Source organism: Vigna umbellata, chromosome 2, assembly GCF_029865625.1.
Source record: "Vigna umbellata cultivar VRB3 chromosome 2, Vumbellata_1.0, whole genome shotgun sequence".
Lineage (NCBI taxonomy): Eukaryota > Viridiplantae > Streptophyta > Magnoliopsida > Fabales > Fabaceae > Vigna > Vigna umbellata.
In genome coordinates, this window is record NC_142166.1 from 39,801,698 (window position 1) to 39,825,268 (window position 23,571).

At 38.9% G+C, this 23,571-nt stretch overlaps 1 protein-coding gene across 1 annotated transcript in view; it reads right to left on the reverse strand.

The window, feature by feature from the left end:
• Nucleotides 1–3,030: 3,030 nt before the first annotated feature.
• SECA2 (Preprotein translocase SecA family protein) overlaps nucleotides 3,031–23,571 on the reverse strand; it is a 52,691-nt gene continuing 32,150 nt past the window's right edge. Inside the window, exons 24-31 of the mRNA XM_088106773.1 lie at nucleotides 12,178–12,257; nucleotides 10,618–10,672; nucleotides 10,466–10,535; nucleotides 10,158–10,347; nucleotides 9,958–10,081; nucleotides 3,944–4,018; nucleotides 3,479–3,871; nucleotides 3,031–3,391 (exon numbers count right to left, since the gene is read on the reverse strand). Coding sequence (XP_087962899.1) covers nucleotides 3,707–3,871; nucleotides 3,944–4,018; nucleotides 9,958–10,081; nucleotides 10,158–10,347; nucleotides 10,466–10,535; nucleotides 10,618–10,672; nucleotides 12,178–12,257 — 759 coding nt within the window. The 3' untranslated portion in view covers nucleotides 3,031–3,391; nucleotides 3,479–3,706. The remainder of the gene's footprint in view (nucleotides 3,392–3,478; nucleotides 3,872–3,943; nucleotides 4,019–9,957; nucleotides 10,082–10,157; nucleotides 10,348–10,465; nucleotides 10,536–10,617; nucleotides 10,673–12,177; nucleotides 12,258–23,571) is intronic.

Genomic DNA, 23,571 nt, shown 5'->3' on the forward strand with positions numbered 1-23,571 from the left:
AAAAGATTATTCAATTAATTTGAAAAAGATTATTCAATATCAGGTAAGTAAAAACTTTTAAAAAAATTATAAAATTTATGGATAAGATAGTAAATAAGTGGGGAATTGAGTAAGTATTCATAATAGAATTAAATGTATTTATAGATTTTAATTCATTGAATAAAGGTTCAGAAGATATAATTAGTTATTGAATACTTGTTTGATGTTACATTATAATTAAGTTATAAAACAAATATATTCAAGTTTTTCAAATAACAAAAATATTGTTATGTATATTTGATTAGTATATATTTCCAAGTATCTCGAGATAAGATAGGTACATAAATCTTCCAAGTTCAAAAGCTATAACTGAGATGCAAATGGACTAAATTTTGTGGATCAAGAGTTTTAGTATTTTGTTGAGTTTTGGCTTTGACTAATTAATTCCATGGTTGTATTTTCACAACCATTGTTTGAGGTCAATGTTGTCGTGTGTGTTGAAGGTGTGATTCTCATTGTACATTAATGATGGATTTTTACATCTTTGAGACAAACGACTTTTTAGGGGATCACTTTTTTCGTACTATGTTGCCCTAGGACACAATGTTTTATGTGAATTTATCAAAATCTCTGTGCGAGCATTGCTCTTTCGTCTTCTTCTCTTACATATCATCTAATATCTTCTTCTTTCTCTAATGGGTGATTGACCTATAATGTTATATTTTTACCAGATGGGAACCCTTTATATTTGAAAAATAATACTTTGACATCCATAATTATTCACATTCATTTTATTTGATATTATTATTATTTTTATTTTTTATTTTCTTTTTTTAAAAAATATAAAAATTTACTATTTTGTAATTATTTTTACTCTTATAATATATGTGTCATTCTACCGTTATTCTTTATATTTACCTCTCACTTGCTTTGTTTCATTTACCCATCACTTCATATTAATACCTTAATTATGTTGCAAAAGCTATTTTAGTTTCCTAATTTTACCTTCTATCTAATAAATTTTCGTGGACAACTTTATCGTGATCGATTTCTTTTTGAGATATTTTACTTATTTATTATGTTTTTTTAGAAAAATAAATGAAAATTAAAAAGTAATAGTTTAAAGTAAGAAAAACCAATAGAGTAAAAGAAATACTTAAAAAAAATCTATGAAAAAATATTCAAAAACTTAAGAACCTTGATTAAAACTTATTTAACAAATTAATTAGTTTTAAGAGATGCTTGATTTGGTAAAGCAAGTAAGGTCTGGTAATTATTAGTAATGAGATATTGGTTTGACATTTATGTCTTTATGACGAGATAAATAAAACATCCTCTAATTATCTTGAGTCTATAACCTTTTCTACTTTAAAATATGATAAAAAAAATTAAAATTTAAAACTATTTTGAAGCTATCATATTACGTTAAAATTATAATTTTATACAACGGTTCTAACCAGTAAATAATTCTTAAACATTCAACTGAAAGAAGATAAAAAAGTGAGGATGAAAAATAAAAGAAAAGATACTAACTAAGAGAGACTCCCCATGCCATCCTCTATAGTTTTAGAGTAATTTATTATTTATAATAAAGTTAAAATTAAATTATGATATAGAATTTGTGGGGCAACTTAAGTTAGGGTATGAGTGAGTGATTGCAATAGGCAGGAGAAATAAGAAGTGGTATAGAAGGCAGTGACCACAAGCATGTCATGTGTAATAATATAACATAGCAGTAGCCAGTTGCCACCACAGACCATAATGAGGACAGCGCTATTCACGAAAGAAATGCGATTGAAGACGAAGCATATCCCCTCTACAAAATTATTCAAGATGCTACCACCTACTTCATCTCACCATTAATTGCATCTTCTATCCTATTTCAACAGACATTTCTTGCTTATCCGTTTCGATGCTTTGCCATGTACGCCAAACCAAAAACAAACACCCGAATAAGTTAGACACAGAGATGTCAGTAGCATGAACCAACTTCATGCAATTAAAGACTTTCATTGCAACACTATGAACCCAGGCCTTATCCTATCAACAAGTTCATACAGCCTTTTCCAATTATTGCAGTTAAAGAATCCCGCATTTTAATCGATTTCACTTCTATTTCTCTCTACTCAATTAATCACCCAGCCTCCACTTTAGTGCAAGCTACATCACCATCGCTGTCACCTCCTCTAGTTCAATTAGTGAGCTCATACAAAACATATTAAAGGATAATTTTTCTGAAGGGGAAAATAACAAAGAAATAATACGACACAATGTTTTGAAAAAACTACATACATTTACCAGGTAAAAATAATTCTTCTGCTATTTTCCAAATAATAACGAAGTCAAAAATAAATTTATAAATGTTTTGAAGTTATTGCGATATTGCTACACACATTCTCTTACGTTTACAGTTGTGCATAACTCTGATTTTTCAATTTTTATTCATCACTACACACAAGTTCCTATAACAAATAATGGAAAAAGCGTAATACAATATTTCCTACATCTCTGTCTGGTCAGTTTCTTCCTGCAGCTACTTTTTTTTCCTGCATCCCATAGAAATAAACTTCTGATTTTGTCCTTTTTGTACTGTACAATAAAAATACAAAATAAATTGAGTTATACATTTTCAAAGTTTTCACAATCCGAAAGTCATTTTCTTCTGTAAAATATAGTACTTGAATTACAAAATCTAGTAGAAGTCAAAATGATTTTCAAAGTGTGTAATCTAAAAGTAAAAATTAATTTTCCCATTTTGTAATTTAAAAGTTATTAACTTTCAGATTACCAATCTAAATCATTTTTGGCTTTTGGATTGTACCATTTAAAAGTCTAAAATAACTTTTGGATTACAAAAGAATAAAATGGAAAAAAAAATTACAGAACTGCAGATAGAAAGTTATCACTAATATCATATGCAGTCCCAGCTAGAACGCAACAATCAGCTGGGTTATTTTTTAAAGATAAAAACAAATGGCTTAGAACAGGTATACAAAAGGCGCCCTCTAGCTGTAACGCAGGAAGAGAAATAATTTTCAAAAGAAAAATGAATGAACTACAAATGTAATTTATTACATTAAACATTATTTATGCTTAATATTTTACATTCTGTACTTTTTTGTATAAACTCTCCGGGATAAAACATGATCCTCTACGACTTCCGTTAGTCCTAAACATGATCCACAATGACCAATGTCAAAGAAAAAATATTATGCTGGATTGTGCATAACTTGAATAGCTTCGTGTTCTTTTTGGAAGAGCAATTTGGATGGAAAGGATATTTGCTCGCCGTATTAGGCACAGCTCTTGCTAAACTCCAGGCACCATCAGTCCATCATGCAAACGTCATTTTAATCATGTAAACTAAGCAAAAGCACTCAAATAAATAGGATCGGCTCCTTTGTTACTTCGCCTGTCAAAAAGGGGAAGGGGGAAAAAGTTAAGACCGTTCTCCAAGCCTCAAGCAACGCAGCTATTAAATTTCTTTATCTCGTGATACCTATGTAATAAGGTGTACGCTCATCTCAAGGTATATTCCTTGTAATTTTGATAAAGCAGAAGGATAACACTACTGGGAGGTGAAGGAACCTGTGCTCCAAAAGCCATGTAACTTTTTCGCATCTACACCACGTAAACCAATTGACTAATTGAAACATCATTAGCATTGCGCAAAAAATTAGCCTTGCGCAAAAAATTAGCCTTGCAGAATTTTCTTGAATTATCAATTTCATGATAAAAATAGTTCATCAGATTCCATTGGAGATGTCCAATACCGCAGCAGTGCTTCTACAGTCAACCTCCGAGTGGCACTTAGCATTGAGATAAAAAACCGACAACCATCAATTTTATACTCTTCAAGAGGATTTCTATGGCCAAAGCTCCTAATGTTCACCTGCCACAACTCTGAGATAAGCCTTTAGCTGGTAAGAAAGCCAAAATATTTGAGAGCAAAAGGACATATTACCGCAGAGCTGAGTCTATTCATGTTTACAAGATGATCTCTCCAGAAACAATCAAGAGTTTGCAAAAGAACAGCTCTCTGTAATTAAGAAAATATTAAATGTAATAAATATTTTACTTTTAAGATAGAGAAACTGAAAACTCCAGAGATGGGGGAACAAGCAGCAACTAGAATAGAGTGAGCCAAAACAGATAATAGAAAACAATCTTATACTGTATATGGTATCAATGCAAAATTTACTATTTGTACAAAACGCATCAAAGGTTCTCCAAAATAGAAAAATGTTCATGTACAGATCCCCTTAAATCAATAGAAAGGGAGGAGCATTCATCACAGTAAAAAACAGAATCTAATACTAACGGTCTCCGGCACCTATCACTGTCGCCGTCGTCACCGCCGCCGCCGTCGCAGCCGCCGTCGCCGCCGTCGCCGCCGCCGCCGCCGCCGCCGTCGCCGCCGCCGGAGTTCCAGAATCGACCGGCGACCACACCATCGGGATCGTCTCGGCCGGGCGACCACCGTCGCACGAAGATCGCGGCGATCGGAGAACCCACGCGCCGCCACGCGCCGCCGCAAGATTCGCCGCTGCCGCCGCTGCCGCCGCGCGTGCCGGCGCGTCGCCGGAGCTTTCCGCCGCCGATCAGCACCGCCGTGATCGCCTCCTCGCCCTCTTTCCGGATCTGTGGTCGTTGCGTCAATCGGAGCACTTTGAATTTTTAGGGTTTCTCCCTCTCTATGGCGTCTTCCTCGTCTACAAACACCTCTGTTGGTGGCTCATCTTCTGATCCCTCAATATATACCAATTATGTGAATGTACACTTGTCCATTGACAAGTTAGATGGCACAAATTATGCAACATGGGCGTCCGACATCAAACTTTGGTTGAAGAGTCAGGGGTACTTAGATCATCTTACTCAAAATGTGACTATTGCTCCCATAGATGACACTTCCCGCTGGATGAAAATTGATGCTCAGTTATGTATTGTTATAAAGTCCACCATTCACTCCTCACTGAAACAAATGTTTCGATCCTATGAAACATGTTCAGAAGTATGGGCACAAGCGAAGTTGTTATACACCAATGACACTCAGCGTCTTTATGGTGTTTGTCAGGACCTATTAACTGTTATTGGTCCGCGCAATCCTGGTCCCATGGCAGATTATTTGGGTAAAATTCATGCCCTTCTTCATGACTTTAATGATATATTACCTCCTGCTTCCACTCCTGCTGAAGAATTGGAACAACGATCAAAGTTCTTCATGTTGTTGGCATTATACGGACTCTCTGATGATGTTTCTCATGTCCGTGATCAGATTTTGGGTTCTCCTGTCATACCCAACTTTACTTCTACTTGTTCTGCTCTTTTGCGTATACCGAGCAAACCCGTCACTGAGACATCCTCCCATACTGATGATTCCTCTGTTATGGCTGCTCAACGTGATGATCGAAGTCGGTCTCGCAAGCCAAGTAAAGGACGTCCAAAATGTGACCATTGTGGCAAGTTAGGCCACAAGATTGATAAATGTTATGCTCTCCATGGACGTCCTCCTCGATCTGTAGCAATGGCAAATTCTGATCCACCTCCCCGATCACCGTCTGCAGACCATCCTACTTCATCTAATACCATAGACAAACCTGCACTCTTCAACGAATTTCTCAGATGGTATGAGGATCATCAGCACTCTGGTTCCACTACATCTGCATCTGTTGCACGTACAGGTACACCTTTTGTTGGTCTAACTCACTCTCTCGGACCTTGGGTCCTTGACTCAGGCGCCACTGATCACATCACCGGTAACAAGTCTTTGTTTTCTTCCTTGTCATGTCCTGATAATTTACCCTTGGTAACAATGGCTGATGGGTCTAGAGTCTCATCTCATGGTATTGGTACTGTTAATATTTTTCCATCCATATCCATTGATCATGTACTTTATGTCCCTGGGTCTCCCTTCAACTTACTGTCCATTAGTCGTTTAACTCGCACTCTTAATTGTGTTATTTCATTTACTAAAGATTCTGTTTGGTTGCAGGACCGGAGTTCGAAACACATGATTGGCACAGGATGTGAGTCTCATGGCCTTTATCATCTTCGTCCTTCTCCACATGTTGGCGTAGTCATGGAGTCACCATCCCTTCTTCATGCTCAGTTCGGTCATCCTAGTCTTGCCAAACTACAACAACTTGTCCCGAGGTTGTCCACATTATCAAGTTTGTCGTGTGAGTCTTGTCAGTTAGGGAAGCATACTCGTAGTTCCTTTCCTCGTAGTGTCTCACAACGGGCGTCGTCTCCCTTTTCATTGGTTCATTCTGACATTTGGGGACCTAGTCGTGTTAAGTCCATTTTAGGTTTTCAGTATTTTGTTACTTTTATTGATGACTATTCCAGATGTACTTGGTTGTTTTTAATGAAGAATCGTTCTGAGTTGTTTTCTATTTTCCAATCTTTTTTCAATGAAATAAAAACACAGTTTGGGGTTTCTATTCGACATTTACGTAGTGATAATGGCCGTGAATACCTTTCTCAACAGTTTAAACAGTTTATGGCTTCTCATGGCATTCTTCACCAAACCTCATGTGCTTATACCCCTCAACAAAATGGGGTGGCTGAGCGCAAGAATAGACACCTTATTGAAACAACTCGTACACTTCTGATACACGGTCAAGTACCCTCACGCTTTTGGGGTGATGCAGTTCTCACAGCATGTTATCTTATCAACCGCATGCCATCTTCCGTCCTAGATAACAAAATCCCTCATTCTATCTTATTTCCTCAAGACCCTCTGCATCCATTACCTCTTCGAGTTTTTGGGTCTACATGTTTTGTTCATGATTTTAGTCCTGGTCTTGATAAGTTGTCTCCTAGATCTCACAAATGTGTCTTCTTAGGATTTCCCCGGTCACAAAAGGGCTATAAGTGTTTTTCCCCATCTCTCAATCGTCATTTTATCTCTGCTGATGTCACTTTTGATGAGTCTTCTTTTTACTTTTCACATCTATCTTCTAGTTCTGTACCTCTCCCTGTTACTGTTGATATTCCTCTTGTCTGTGATCCTCCTGGTGATACTCCACCCCTTTTGTCTTCTCCTTCTTTAGACTCTCATTCACCACAGGCTCATCCTTCACCTCCACCACTTCAGGTTTATAGTCGCCGTAATTGCCTACCTCATGACTCACTTCCGGTGCCGCCTCATGTGTCTCCTCCGGCTCCAGCAACTGAGTCTGACTTGCCTATTGCCCTCCGTAAAGGTATACGCTCTACCCGTAACCCTTCCCCCCATTATACTGTTCTTAATTACCACAGATTATCTCCATCATTTTATACTTGTCTCTCATCCATTTCTTCTGTGTCAATTCCCAAATCTGTGGGTGATGCCTTAACTCATCCTGGTTGGCGTCAAGCTATGATGGATGAATTAAGTGCCTTACAGGAAAGTGGAACTTGGGAGCTTGTCCAATTACCATCTGGAAAGTCTGTTGTTGGTTGCAGGTGGGTGTATGCTATCAAGGTTGGTCCTGATGGTACAATTGATCGTCTGAAAGCTCGACTGGTTGCCAAAGGCTACACACAGATTTTTGGTTTGGATTATGGTGATACTTTTTCTCCAGTGGCAAAGATGACCTCTGTTCGCCTATTCATTGCCATGGCCGCTCTTCGACAATGGCCTCTTTACCAACTTGATGTCAAAAATGCTTTTCTCAATGGTGATTTGCATGAAGAAATTTATATGGAGCAACCGCCTGGCTTTGTTGCTCAGGGGGAGTCATCTGGATTGGTATGTCGTCTTCGCAAATCCTTATATGGCCTAAAACAGTCTCCTCGGGCCTGGTTTGGTAAATTCAGTTGTGTTGTTCAACAATTTGGTATGTCTCGCAGTGAAGCGGATCATTCAGTGTTCTATCGCCACTCGAGTGCTGGATGTATCTACTTAATAGTGTATGTCGATGATATTGTTCTCACAGGAAGCGACTATCTTGGCATCTCTCAGATGAAACAACACCTTTGTCATCATTTTCAAACCAAAGATCTTGGCAAACTTCGGTATTTTTTGGGTATTGAAGTAGCACAATCCAGTGATGGTATTGTCATATCTCAGAGGAAGTATGCGTTAGACATCTTGGAGGAAACAGGGTTAATGAACTGTAAATCTGTTGAGACACCTATGGACCCTAACATCAAACTCCTACCAAATCAGGGGGAGCCTTTCTCAGATCCTGAACGGTACAGAAGACTAGTTGGTAAATTAAACTATCTTACTGTTACGCGTCCTGACATTTCCTTCGCAGTTAGTGTGGTGAGTCAATTTCTAAACTCCCCATGTGAAGACCATTGGGATGCAGTTGTTCGCATACTGAAGTATATTAAAAGATCACCTGGGAAAGGTTTGCTATATGGCCCTAACAACGATACAAAAATCGTTTGTTATTCAGATGCTGATTGGGCTGGTTCCCCTTCTGATAGGAGGTCTACTTCTGGATATTGTGTCTCTATTGGTGGCAACCTGATATCTTGGAAAAGTAAGAAGCAAAGTGTTGTGGCAAGGTCCAGTGCAGAAGCAGAATATAGAGCTATGGCATCAGCTACTTGCGAGCTTGTGTGGCTTAAACAATTGTTGAGTGAATTGAAATTTGGAGATGTCACTCACATGATACTTATATGTGATAATCAAGCTGCTCTCCATATTAGCTCTAATCCTGTCTTCCATGAGAGAACCAAACACATTGAAGTTGATTGCCATTTCATTCGAGAAAAAATCATATCCGGAGATATCAAGACTGAGTTTGTTAATTCAAGCAACCAGTTGGCAGACATATTCACTAAGTCCTTACGAGGACCTAGAATTGATTATCTTTGTAACAAGCTTGGAACATATGATTTATATGCTCCTACTAACAACCATTGGGATGATTTTATTCATCATTACTGCAGTAAGACTCAATATTTCCTTTTCTACTTTAAAGGATAGGCAATGACTGTGTAGGCCGGTATGATTACTATTGGAGTATCATTTCCCTACAGTACAGATTTTGGATCATAGCTTTGTAAATCTAATATGTCTAAGTAACTGTCAAAAATAAAAATTTCATTGTGTTTGAGTGTGGATGTTTAGGATGGAAAAACAGATGGTAATACTGATGAGAAAATGGAGTAAAACATTAGGCACACTCACTTCAATTCCTCTTAACTCAAGGCAAACTATTGTTCTATGGGCTCTATGTTATTCCTTTCCTAGGTCATTATATCAAAATGGTTCTCTAGAATCTATTTTCAATTTTCATTGCCTAGTTGTAGCTGATAGTACAAAGGGTCTGTTTGCACAAACTTATCTTGAAACACTTAAAAAAAATGAAATAGGTTTTACCAAAAGCTTAAATTATGCATAAGTTAAAAATCAGATTTTAGAGAAACTCAAGAAAAAGTTTTACTAATTAACTTGTGCATAAATTAGTTTTTAGCTTATTCATTTCAAATTTTCTTTTAATTTGTTTCTACTAGAAGTATTTATGATTAATCCTAACATTGAACATACTCCCACCGATCCTTAATATAAAAGTTTAAAGCATAATTTACAGGTAATTGATAGTCCCTTTTACAAGGCTTTTTATAGTATCTATGAAGCATTAGATTTCTGTTCTGTCTTTGTCCCTAATAAATATTAAGAATGTGTTTTTTTATTAATAAAGAATGAGAAGAGAATTTTAAAAGTTATCCATAATAAGAGTAAATTTGGTACATTGTTTTAAAAATTCAACAAAATCAACTGAATTAAATATTTTTATTGGTCCATGTGATTGTATAAGTCACTTACATCAAGGATCGGACCTGATGAAGTATCATGTTTTAATGTTTATGATTGGTTTCGAAATCTTTGAATGCAATTGCACTGAAATGAAATAATCCGTTTATGGTACTAACACAACTTTCTGTACGATTGAAGCTATTATTTACGTTAGTAAATATAAGGCAGGCAACAAAATGTTCAATTACAAGAAAAAATAGTTGAATAGAATATCTTACCTCAATTTCCTTTGCATGTGTCTCATCATAACCAGACTCTTCAACAACATGTAGATATGAAGCAATTAAAAAATCTCCAAGATACTTGCGAAGAAGATTAGAAGTGGTTTGATACTTCCCATTCCTACAATATGCTAATGATTAGTGACTATTAGAACTCCATTAAACTTCTATAATCCACAGTAAATTAAGTAGTTTACCCAATTAAATCATCTGCGCAAATAGCAAGCCATCGTCTTAATGACGAGCTCTTCCTGCGTATTCCCCTGAAGGCATTTGGAGGCGCTGGCAAATTTGGAAGAGAAAAGTTTACAATATCAACTGAACTCACATCATTTAGTAGCCCAAGTGAATTTAGCAAAGTGTGATCACTAATTCCTTCAAAAGATTCTGCCAAAAACCATTTCAGCGTGTCATAAGAAAAAGTTGGTTTAGCCAAACACAGAAAGTTAAAGAGGTTGATATATTTGTGCAGGTGAAAGGGCTTAGTTGTAGCAAATAAGCCTACCATGCAACAGCTTTCCACCAACAGTCACGAACTCTTTCAAGAGCTTACTCAAACCCCAGCTACGTGGATGCTGTAAAATCCATTCAAATCAATAGATTAAAGGAATGGGTGGATAAGAAATATGCAAAATGCTATAGGAAAAGCTGAACCACCTTCACTGGATCAATATTATTGAAGACGATCTCGTCAACCACTGCTTGCATGTACCTATAGGCAGTGCACACAAATCAAAGAAAGAAGGGAGGAAAGAGCAGTAGAAAAGAAAATATAACTACATAAGAATAAATCTCAATCACAAATAGGTGAACAAAAGTCAATGACTCCTATTCCAGTCTCAACAGTCAACACCCTTGTAAGTAAAAAACCCAAGCTAATTCAGCATCAGTTTCTAGACGCAGGTCAGGATCATGTATGTTATAACTTTAAAGCAGAAAGAAAAGGTCCAAGAAGCTAACTCTTGTGTATCTTATTGAATTAATTCACATTTTATATTACTTATTGCGGCCCAACTCAGAATACGAAGGTAAAGTTATTATTTATATCATAGTATCAATATTAGAGTAGGGTTAGAACTTAGATTTTCAATGAATACAGGAAATTATAATTATGATAGTGCCAAAACCAAGTACACAAGAAATATCTGTTTCAGGCCAGGTTAGTGAGTCATATCAAGAATTGAAATTATTCATGCTCCAAAGAAATGATAAAGACTCGGAATAGACTTTTAGCTGGAAAGATTGAGTCGGACCATACCTCAAATGAATTTCATCCTAATATTGAATAATAAAATAAGACATCAAAATGCCAAAATGTTTGAACAAATAGAATAAAAGACAAGAGACATTAAAATTTAAACTAAAAATAAATTAACCTGAAAAATAGCTAAAGATTAAAATGAGAAAAGTGGTTTGTCCTACTATGACCAGTATCAATAACACCAGAACTTGAAGGTTCCCTGCGAACATGATTCATCATCCCCCACAGAATTTGTACTTAAGAGTCTAGCTTGTAATGTGAAGACAGGACAAGTTTTATATGCTGTATTTAATCCATATTTCTAGTTGATGTTAGATCAAACACAACTCGTGAGATTACCAGTAACGCAACTCCCAAAGAGGCTGCAGCTAAGACTGGACTAGAGTGACAGCAACTAAGGCAGCTTTCCAACCCTCTCCATCCACCCACACATACACTTAGTCTACAAGCCTAGAGTGTGCCAATGTAGGTGGCCAACAGTGGATCTAGAATAAGACTTGATTCCATCATAGAAGTCAGACTTAAGACTTAATTAAACTCCACAAAACTTTAAAAAATGAGAAGTGTTCTAGTTTTATAAGCTCTATTTATGTCATGTCTCTAGTTGATATGGAATTAAACACTGCTTTTGATATTTCAATTGAGGCCACCAAAGATGCTGCAACTGAGGTAGGTTAAGGGTGACCTCAATCAAGGCGGCATTCCAATAATCCTTGATAGACATTATCAAATGGTAGGCACAAGATAGTAGGCAACTAGGCACTAGAGATTTAGAAGAAAGCTAACAATGAAACTCTAGGTCCAACCATGAGCTATATTAATTACAAAACAGAATCATCTAATTTAGAGCTAACTAATACTTTATAGTCACCTACAAGGCAACAATAATAGCTTAAATTACTCATCATATAAGTGCTTAAACCTAACAGCAACAATGAGAATTTAAAGGCACTCACTGGAGTATGTGTTGGGAACAGCTTTCATCATCTCCTGTTAAGATTAATTGCCTTAGGTCATAAACATGCTTTCGTTGCACCTTATAAAATAATAATACAAAAAAAAAATTAGTTGATAATGATTTTGCATACTTAAAGATAAATTCCACAATTCTATTCTTTATAAGTGGGCAAAATTTTACTCAATGACACACATATATATAGAGTTAAACATTTATGAATGTGACTCATATAAGTCGTCAGAAAATTATTTCTCAACGATATGTTAATTTTATCATACTGATTACTGAATAAATAGGAGATGGCACAAAAATTATATTTTGGGAGAATTAACAGACTGATATCCCTTAGATTTCTTTGTCCATTACTGCTCACAATTCTCCGATCAAATATTTGTTTATTAAACATGATTCTGTATGCTCCTGCAATTTCCATATTTTTAAGAACCCAATATGATAGATAAGCTAATAAACTTCGGCCCCTTTTGGCCTTATTTGACCGTGCTCCTTTATTGGTTTATCTTGTATGAGAATATGAAACAATTCTACTCTTTCTTTTTCCAATATTACTTTGTTTCTCAAACATTCTCCCAAAAGGTGAATCTTTGCCTTGGATGTGCCAACTTTGAATTCTAAAGCTTCTTCTAAGGTCAAAACATTCTTTTATCAATACTAATGACATTCTGCAGGCTAGATGGCCCACATTTCTTTCTCTATGCTAATATATATGTCATGTAGATTTGAATCTGAAATTGTGCTTGTTTGTTTCTCCATTGCCAATCTATGTGATTCCTTTGGAATAAACTATTTTTTTCATTTTCAAAGTATTTGGTTTGTTCTAATTCATTTTATCAATTTCAGCAGATTCATTTTTAGGGGTTTGGCAAGAAGCAACATGAAATCAAGTAAAACGTGTGTTAGAGAGTGGAAAGTGTATGAAAGGAGGAGAAAACATTAATTACCTAACTGTTTAGTAGTTAGGTAGGGCTGGAAGTATATCTGTGTATATAAGGTAGAGTTGTGGAGTTGTAGGGTACGATTGAGTATATTCTTTTGTTAGTTGCAGGACACATTGTCCTGGGAGGGGGATTAGGCTCCCTAGTGACTGGCTATACATGATTGTGGGAGATAATTCAATACAGAAACTATTCTTTTCATAGACGCATACCTGTGATTACTGTGTGTTAGTGTGTCTTGAGTGGGTTTCTCTTCCAAGAAACCTAACAACGTGTGCCAAGGAAAATGTGTGTTAAGAAGTGGATTTTAAACCTAACTCAACCCCACAAAACCGGCTTGTAAGGTGAGGTTTTCAACCACACATATACTATAAATTGGCCTGATCTCTAGTCGATGTAGGACTTCCAACACACACTCTCACATGAGGTACATACATCTCGTGCATGGAACTAGACATTAGTGGGTGGTTTGATAGCGACCCGATAGCAAGTGAAATGATATGCCCAACAAACACGAATCTCGCTAGGATAAGCTCTAACTTATGACTCTGATACCATGTTAATAAGAAGTAGGCTTTAAGCCTAACTCAATCTCACAAAACTGGCTTGTAAAATGAGGTTTGCACCTACATATATACTCTAAATTACCTTGATCTCTAGTCGATATGCGACTTCCAACAGTGTGTAAAACGTTGTATCTGTTTTATTTTCAAAGAATATAATACTATCATTGTAGTTGATAGTTGATTGTAGTATGTCGGTTCAATTGACACCAAGTGCAAACTTTTGTACCTACACATCTTAATAATTGTCAAATAGAATATGAAATTAAAAACCAACTTGATGGGGGGGATCTCCAACACAGGCTCTGCCATGACAATCGAAAAGAGAGTCCACAAGGGAACAAATGCTGGGGGAATAACATTTTTCTCAATTTATTGTGTTTTTCAGGACCTTTGCCACTAGGGAAAACATCTCCTTATGACTAATCCCATAAGTTTGGGTATATCCTTTTGCCACCAATCTAGCTTTATATTTTTCTATTGTATCATCTGCCTTATGTTTCACTGTGAATAGGGTGTAGATGGATATTCACAGTTCGAGTTGTTCTCACTTTGGCTGCTCATTTTGGATGAGACTTACACCAGTTGGATGAAACAAGGTATGCCTCCTAAAGAAAGCATTGTATTGTCTTAAGCAATTCCCTAGAGCATGGTTTGGAAGATTTACAAATGCAATGGTTTCCTTGGGATACAGACAAAGCCAAGGAGATCATACTCTATTCATAAAGCACTCTTCTACAAGTAAACTCACTCTATTGCTTGTCTATGTGGATGATATGATTATTGTAGTGGATGATATGATTATTGCAGGAGATGATGAAACAGAAAAACTATCATTAAAAGAAAAACCGATAGCCCAATTTGAAAGGAAAGACCTAGGAAAACTCAAATGTTTTCTTGGAATAAAAGTTGCTTACTCCAAGAACGGAATTTTCATCTCCCAAAGGAAATATGTTACTTGATCTCCTCAAAGGAATAGAAAAATTGGGATGTTGAACCTCGACAATTCCTATAGAATAGAATCACAGAATTGCAAGTGAAGAAAGTGCTCTGGTAGAGAAGGCCCAATATCAGAGATTGGTAGGAAATTTAATTTATCTATCACACATAAGACTAGACATTGCTTATGCAGTTAGTGTAGTGAGCCGATTTATGCATGACCCAAGAGAGAGACATATGCAAGCAGTTGAAAAAATTCTCCAATACTTAAAGTCAAGTCTAGATCAAAAGGGAAGACACATTGACTATAAAAATATATACTGATGCTGACTATACAGGTTCTATTACTGACAAAAAATCTACTTTTGGGTATTGTGTCTTTCTTGGAGATATATGCAAGCAGTTGACAAAATTCTCCAATACTTGAAGTCAAGTCGAGGAAAGGGGCTACTATTCAAAAGGGAAGACACATTGACTATAAAAAATATATACTGATGTTGACTATGCAGGTTCTATTTGATACGTACCCAGGTGTTAGGGAAATCAATGAACCCTTGATTCAAGGAGGAGGAAATAATAAAAATAGGTGGGGCAGAGTTTATAAGAGGAGAGAAAAGGGTAACGTGGCTTTGTGAGGGTGTTAAATATAGTGAAGAAGATTAGGAGAAATCTCCCTTATGTGTTTAGCATACACATAGGGTAGTTTATTTATAACGTAAGATAAGGGTTAAACCCTAAATACAGAATGGGCTAAGCCCAATTAACAGAAACACACAACTTAACATCTAACACTCCCCCTCAAGCTGGAGCATATAAATCATATGTTCCAAGCTTGTTACAAAGATAGTCAATTCTAGGTCCTCGTAAGGACTTGGTGAATATGTCTGCCAACTGGTTGCTTGAGTTAACGAACTCAGTCTTGATATCTCCGGATATGATTTTTTCTCTAATAAAATGACAATCAACTTCAATGTGCTTGGTTCTCTCATGGAAGACAGGGTTAGAGCTAATATGAAGAGCAGCTTGATTATCACATATAAGTGTCATGTGAGTGGCATCTCCAAATTTCAATTCATTAAGTAATTGTTTAAGCCACACAAGCTCGCAAGTAGCAGATGCCATAGCTCTATATTCTGCTTCTGCGCTGGACCTTGCCACAACACTTTGCTTCTTACTTTTCCAAGATATCAGGTTGCCACCAATAGAGACACAATATCCAGAAGTAGACCTCCTATCAGAAGGGGAACCAGCCCAATCAGCATCTGAATAGCAAACGATTTTTGTATCGTTGTTAGGGCCATATAGCAAACCTTTTCCAGGTGATCTTTTAATATACTTCAGTATGCGAACAACTGCATCCCAATGGTCTTTACATGGGGAGTTTAGAAATTGACTCACCACACTAACTGCGAAGGAAATGTCAGGACGCGTAACAGTAAGATAGTTTAATTTACCAACTAATCTTCTGTACCGTTCAGGATCTGAGAAAGGCTCTCCCTGATTTGGTAAGAGTTTGATGTTAGGGTCCATAGGTGTCTCAACAGATTTACAGTTCATTAACCCTGTTTCCTCCAAGATGTCTAACGCATACTTCCTTTGAGATATGACAATACCATCATTGGATTGTGCTACTTCAATATCCAAAAAGTACCGGAGTTTGCCAAGATCTTTGGTTTGAAAATGATGACAAAGGTGTTGTTTCATCTGAGAGATGCTGAGATAGTCACTTCCTATGATAACAATATCATCAACATACACTATTAAGTAAATACATCCAGCACTTGAGTGGCGATAGAACACTGAATGATCCGCTTCACTGCGAGGCATACCAAATTGTTGAACAACAAAGCTGAATTTACCAAACCAGGCCCGAGGAGATTGTTTTAGGCCATATAAGGATTTGCGAAGACGACATACCAATCCAGATGACTCCCCCTGAGCAACAAAGCCAGGCGGTTGCTCCATATAAATTTCTTCATGTAAATCACCATTTAGGAAAGCATTTTTGACATCAAGTTGGTAAAGAGGCCATTGTCGAAGAGCGGCCATGGCAATGAATAGGCGAACAGAGGTCATTTTTGCCACTGGAGAAAAAGTATCACCATAATCCAAACCAAAAATCTGTGTGTAGCCTTTGGCAACCAGTCGAGCTTTCAGACGATCAATTGTGCCATCAGGGCCAACCTTGATAGCATACACCCACCTGCAACCAACAACAGACTTTCCAGATGGTAATTGGACAAGCTCCCAAGTTCCACTTTTCTGTAAAGCACTTAATTCATCCAGCATAGCTTGACGCCAGCCAGGATGACTTAAGGCATCACCCACAGATTTAGGAATTGACACAGAAGAAATGGATGAGAGACAAGTGTAAAAAGATGGAGATAATCTGTGGTAACTAAGAACAGTATAATGGGGGGAAGGGTTACGGGTAGAGCGTATACCTTTACGGAGGGCAATAGGCAAGTCAGACTCATTTGCTGGAGCCGGAGGAGACACAGGAGGCGGCACTGGAAGTGAGTCATGAGGGAGACAATTGCGGCGACGATAAACCTGAAGGGGTGGTGGTGAAGGACGATCCTGTGGTGAATGAGAGTCTAAAGAAGGAGACAAAATGGGTGGAGCATCACCAGGAGGATCACAGATAAGAGGAATATCAACAGTAACAGGGAGAGGTACAGAACTAGAAGATAAATGTGTAAAGTAAAAAGAAGATTCATCAAAAGTGACATCAGCAGAGATAAAATGACGATTGAGGGAAGGGGAAAAACACTTATAGCCCTTTTGTGACCGTGGAAATCCTAAGAAGACACATTTGTGAGACCTAGGAGATAACTTATCAAGACCAGGACTAAAATCATGAACAAAACATGTAGACCCAAAAACTCTAAGAGGTAATGGATGTAGAGGGTCTTGAGGAAATAATATAGAATGAGGGATTTTGTTTGCTAGGACGGAAGATGGCATGCGGTTGATAAGATAACATGCCGTGAGAACAGCATCACCCCAAAAACGTGAGGGTACTTGACCATGAATGAGAAGGGTACGAGTTGTTTCAATAAGGTGTCTATTCTTGCGCTCAGCCACCCCATTTTGTTGAGGGGTATAAGCACATGAGGTTTGGTGAAGAATGCCATGAGAAGCCATAAAATGTTTAAACTGTTGAGAAAGGTATTCACGGCCATTATCACTACGTAAAGTGCGAATAGAAACCCCAAACTGAGTTTTTATTTCATTGAAAAAAGTTTGAAAAATAGAAAACAACTCAGAACGATTCTTCATGAGAAACAACCAAGTACATCTGGAATAGTCATCAATGAAGGTAACAAAATACTGAAATCCTAAAGTTGACTTAACACGACTAGGTCCCTAAATATCAGAATGAACCAATGAAAAGGGGGATGACGCTCGTTGTGAAACACTACGAGGAAAGGAACTACGAGTATGTTTACCTAACTGACAAGACTCACACGACAAACTTGATAATTTGGACAGACTCGGAACAAGTTGCTGCAGTTTGGCAAGACTGGGATGACCTAACTGAGCATGAAGAAGGGATGGTGACTCCATGATTACGCCAGCATGTGGAGAAGGGCTGAGATGATATAGGCCATGAGACTCACATCCTGTGCCAATCATGTGTTTCGAACTCCGGTCCTGCAACCAAACAGAATCTTTGGTAAATGAAATAACACAATTAAGGGAACGAGTTAGACGACTTACGGACAATAAGTTAAAAGGAGACCCAGGGACATAAAGTACATTATCAATGGATATGGACGGAAAAATATGAACAGTACCAATACCATGAGATGAGACTCGAGACCCATCAGCCATCGTTACCGAAGGTAAATTAACCGGACATGACAAGGAAGAAAACAAGGACTTGTTACCAGTGATATGATCGGTGGCACCTGAGTCAAGGACCCAAGATCCGAGAGAGTGAGTCAGACCGACAAAAGGAGTACCTGTGCGTGTAACAGAAGCAGATGTAGTGGAACTAGAGTGCTGACGGTCCTCATACCATCTGAGAAATTCCTGAAAGAGTAAAGGGTTATTCATGGTATTTGATGAAGTAGGATGGTCTGCAGACGGTGATCGGGGAGGTGGATCAGAATTAGCCATTGCTATAGGTCGAAGAGGACGTCCATGAAGTGCATAACATCTATCAATTTTGTGGCCTAGCTTGCCACAGTGGTCACATTTTGGACGTCCTTTACCTGGTTGGCGAGACCGACTCCGATCATCAAGGTGGACAGCCATGGAGAGGGAGAAACCCTAAAAATTCAAAATGCTCCGATTGACGCAACGACCACAGATCCAGAAAGAGGGCGAGGAGGCGAGGAGGCGATCACGGCGGTGCTGATCGGCGGCAGAAAGCTCCGGCGACGCGCCGGCACGCGTGGCGGCAGTGGCGGCAGCGGCGACTTTTGCGGCGGCGCGTGGAGGCGCGTGAGAGGTCCGTTCGCCGCGATCTTCGTACGACGGTGGTCGCCCGGCCGAGACGCTTCCGATGGTGTGGTCGCCGGTCGATTCTGGAACTCCGGCGGCGGCGGCGGCGACGGTGGCGACGGCAGCGGCGGCGATTGCGACAACAGCGGCAGTGATGGTGCCGGAGACCGTGGAGTTGACTGGAACTATTCCTGTGCTCTAGATACCATGTTAAATATAGTGAAGAAGATTAGGAGAAATCTCCCTTATGTGTTTAGCATACACATAGGGTAGTTTATTTATAATGTAAGATAAGGGTTAAACCCTAAATACAGAATGGGCTAAGCCCAATTAACAGAAACACACAACTTAACATCTAACAGAGGGAAATGTGTTAGTTAGAAGAAAGAGAAAGAGTATGGGTTGTTATATATTCTAAGGTGTAGGATGTGAGAGGGGACACTTTTTGTTTTCGGTGGAGTGGGAGGAGAAGAATTATTACGATTCTTCTCAGGAGCTTGCTCTGGGCAGAGGGTCCTGGAACCTTCTGAGTTTTCTGTTTTATCATAATAGTGAATTTTCACCATTTCACTTTTCACACTTCATATTTTTGATTGTTCCATTTATCCCTAAAACTCTAATTTCTATCAATTGGTCCGATCTGCCGAATCAATATTTCCTTATCAGAAACCATGCCACCAAGAAAGAACAATGTTCAAGGAGAACCAGCAGTTGAGGAGAATGAAGCGGAGCTTGTAGTGGGTGAGGTCGTTAAACTCAAAGCGGTGGTCGAGGAGCTTGTGGCTTGCAGAGCCAAACCAACTTGGAGAAGTTGCGTAAGGATTCAGCAGAACAGATCATAACCCTACGCAGAGAAGCCGCTAAGAACCAATCAAAGCTCCTTAACTTAATGTCGAAGTTCACCAATGTTAATGAGGGGGAGAACGAAGAGTTGGGGTCAGGATCGGTGAATACGCAGAGAACGAAAAGTATGAGACAACTGGAGGGGGACGATTTGACCGAATTTCGGCAATCGATGAAGAAAATAGAGTTACCACTGTTATATGGAGAAGACCCAGCGGGGTGGATTGCAAGAGCTGAAGTTTATTTTAACGTACAAGAGACACGAGAGGCAGTCCGGGTGAATCTCGCTCAACTTTGTATGGAAGGGAGCACGATTCATTTTTTCCACGCTCTATTGAATGAATATGATGAGTTAACTTGGGAAGAATTGAAAGGAGAGATGTTGGAGCGATACAAAGGTAGGGGAGAAGGGAGTATTTATGATCAATTGGCTGCCATAAAACAAATAGTAAGTATCGAAGAATATATTACAAGTTTTGAATGTCTCATTGCCCAGGTGCCACGAATGCCCGATGAACAGTATTTTTCGTATTTTACGCAAGGGCTGAAGTATGAAATACGTGCGAGAATACGAAGCTTGCACGTGGCACATCCTTTGTCCAGGGTGCGCATGATGAATGTCGCTCACGCCATCGATGTGGAGATATCAGGGAGAAATAAAGTATGGCAGGGAAGGGGAGAGTCACGAGGGGACAAATCTCAAGCAGGGTACCGACCCATTTCGACTGTGGTGGGAAAAACTGGTCCAAAACAAAATGGGGGAAGTTGGGGAGGAAATGGGCCTGGCCCAAGTGTTCAGAAGGATTGGGGTGCGAAGAGTAAAGGGGGGTCACGTGATAGAGGAGCAAATCATCTTTCCTATCAAGAACTTCTTGACCGAAAACAAAGGGGCTTGTGTTTCAAATGCGGTGGGGTGTACGGTCCCCTTCATCAATGTCCTATTAAGTAGCTGAGGGTGGTCATGGTGAATGAGGAAATCCAAGTCGAATGCGAAGGTGGTGAAGATGAAAATGAGGAGAGGGATGACGAAGATGAGGTGGTGGCAAAATGCACAACGTTAAATCTCTGCTCCCTCATGAGAGACCAGAATGATCAACCGAGGACTATGAAGCTACGTGGGCTGATTGGGGAGATTCCGATGTTGTTCTTGGTCGATAGCGGAGCCACACACAATTTTATTTCGCGAAAACTTGTGGAAGCTTTGGGTTGGCAGCGGGAAAGAACCAAACAAATGAAGATTTTGATGGGAGATGGACACAAATCCGAGACTCAAGGGATTTGTCGAGGTATCAAAGTAAGCATTGATGATGGTGAGTTTGAAATCGATGCTTTTCTCTTTGATTTGGAGGACATGGACGTGATATTGGGGATGTCGTGGTTAACGACGTTGGGAGAGACCACTGTGGATTGGAAAAAAACAGTGGATGAAGATCCAAACCCAGCAAGGCGAGCAACTACTAAGAGGTGTCCCCCATGGGGATTCATTATTAATTTCAATGTGCGAGGTGTTGGAGATAAGAGAGAAGATGGAAGTTGCAGAGTTGGGTCCAGAGCAATGGTGTGTCTTAAACCACTTGTTGCAGCATTTCAAAGATGTGTTTGAAGAGCCTAAGGGGTTACCTCCTATCCGTGTAAAGGAACACAAAATTCATCTCAAACCAGGACAAGAACCCATTAACGTGAGGCCTTACAGATATGCGTATCATCAGAAGAATGAAATTGAGAGACAAGTGCAAGAGTTGATTGAAGATGGTCATATCAGGCACAACCAGAGTGCTTATTCGAGTCCAGTCATTTTGGTGAAGAAAAAAAATAACAAATGGCGCATGTGTGTTGATTATAGAGCTTTGAACAAGGCCACTATTCCAGATAAATTTCCAATCCCAGTTAGAGGAGTTATTGGATGAGTTGCATGGGGCCAAATATTTCTCTAAGTTGGACCTCCGTTCAGGATATCATCTAGTCAGAATGAGGGAGGAAGACATTCCAAAGACAGCATTCCGAACCCATGAAGGTCACTATGAGTACCTTGTGATGCCCTTTGGACTTATGAACGCGCCGTCGACATTCCAATCTCTCATGAATGAAGTTTTTCGGATGCTGTTGAGACGAGGGGTATTGGTGTGTTTTGATGACATACTCGTGTACAGCCGCAGTTGGGAAGAGCATATGCAATTGCTTGAGAAGGTGTTGGAAGTGTTGAGAGATCACCAATTATTTGCAAACAAGAAAAATGTTTGTTTGGCCATGAGAAGGTGGAGTATCTAGGGCATATTATTTCCTTACATGGAGTTGCGGTGGACCCAACGAAGGTTAGTAGTGTGTTAGAGTGGCCAATTCCCAAGAACGTGAAGGGAGTTCGTGGATTTTTTGGTCTCACAGGCTATTATCGTAAGTTCATAAAAGATTATGGTAAGATAGCTAAACTACTAACAGGGCTTACTAGAAAGGATGGATTCGGGTGGAATGAACGAGCTCAAGAAGCATTTGATGAGCTCAAACGAAGGGTCACTTCAGCACAGTGTTGAGGCTCCCTAATTTTGAAGAAGAGTTCGTCTTGGAATGTGATGACGCAGGGACAGGGATTGGAGCGATCCTAATGCAGGGAAAAAGACCGGTGGCGTACTATAGCAAGGCCTTGAGTTCATGCAACTTGACTAAGTCAGCCTACGAAAGAGAGTTGATGGCAGTGGCATTGGCTATCCAACATTGGTGGCCTTATCTTTTGGGTCACAAATTTACTGTTTTATCAGACCAGAAGAGTCTTAAGCAATTAATGCAGCAAAGGATAACAACAGGAGGACAACAAAACTGGTTGGCTAGACTATTAGGCTATAATTTTGAGATTGTTTATAAGCCTGGCAAAGAAAATCAAGGGGCAGATGCTCTATCCCGAAGTAGAGATGAAGGAGAAATGAAGAGCATGGTGTCTTTTCCGGTTTGGTTAGATTGGCAAGAGCTTAATGCAGTGGTACATGTTGATGATAAATTGAAGAAGATAATAGAAGAAATGAAGGTTGGACAAGTTTATGTGGGATAAGGTGTTTTATATTATAAGGACCGCTTAGTGGTATCGGAGAAATCTATGTGGGTCAATAGGTTTGGAAGAAGCTCACTCTACTCCGCAAGGGGGTCATTTAGGGTTCTAACGAACTTACAGAAGAATTGCAGCCAATGTGTATTGGAAAGGAATGAAGAAAGATGTCCAACAATTTGTCCAAGCATGTGATACCTGTCAGAGGCAGAAATACATAACAGCAGCCCCTAATGGTTTATTACAGCCTTTACAGATTCCGGAAAGAGTATGGGAGGATATCAGTATGGACTTCATTACTGGATTGCCACGATCTAAAGGATTTGAAGCAATTTTGGTAGTAGTGGATCGTTTAACAAAATACTGCCATTTTGTTCCCCTTAAACATCCTTATACGGCGAAGTCCTTAGCTGAGATTTTTGTAAAAGAAATAATAAGGCTGCATGGAGTACCAAATTCGGTGGTGAGTGATAGGGATCCTATATTCACGAGCTTGTTTTGGAGGGAGCTCTTTAAGATGCAAGGAACAAAGCTGAAAATGAGCACGGCATATCATCCGTAATCGAACGGACAGATTGAGGTAACTAATCGATGTCTAGAGACTTACC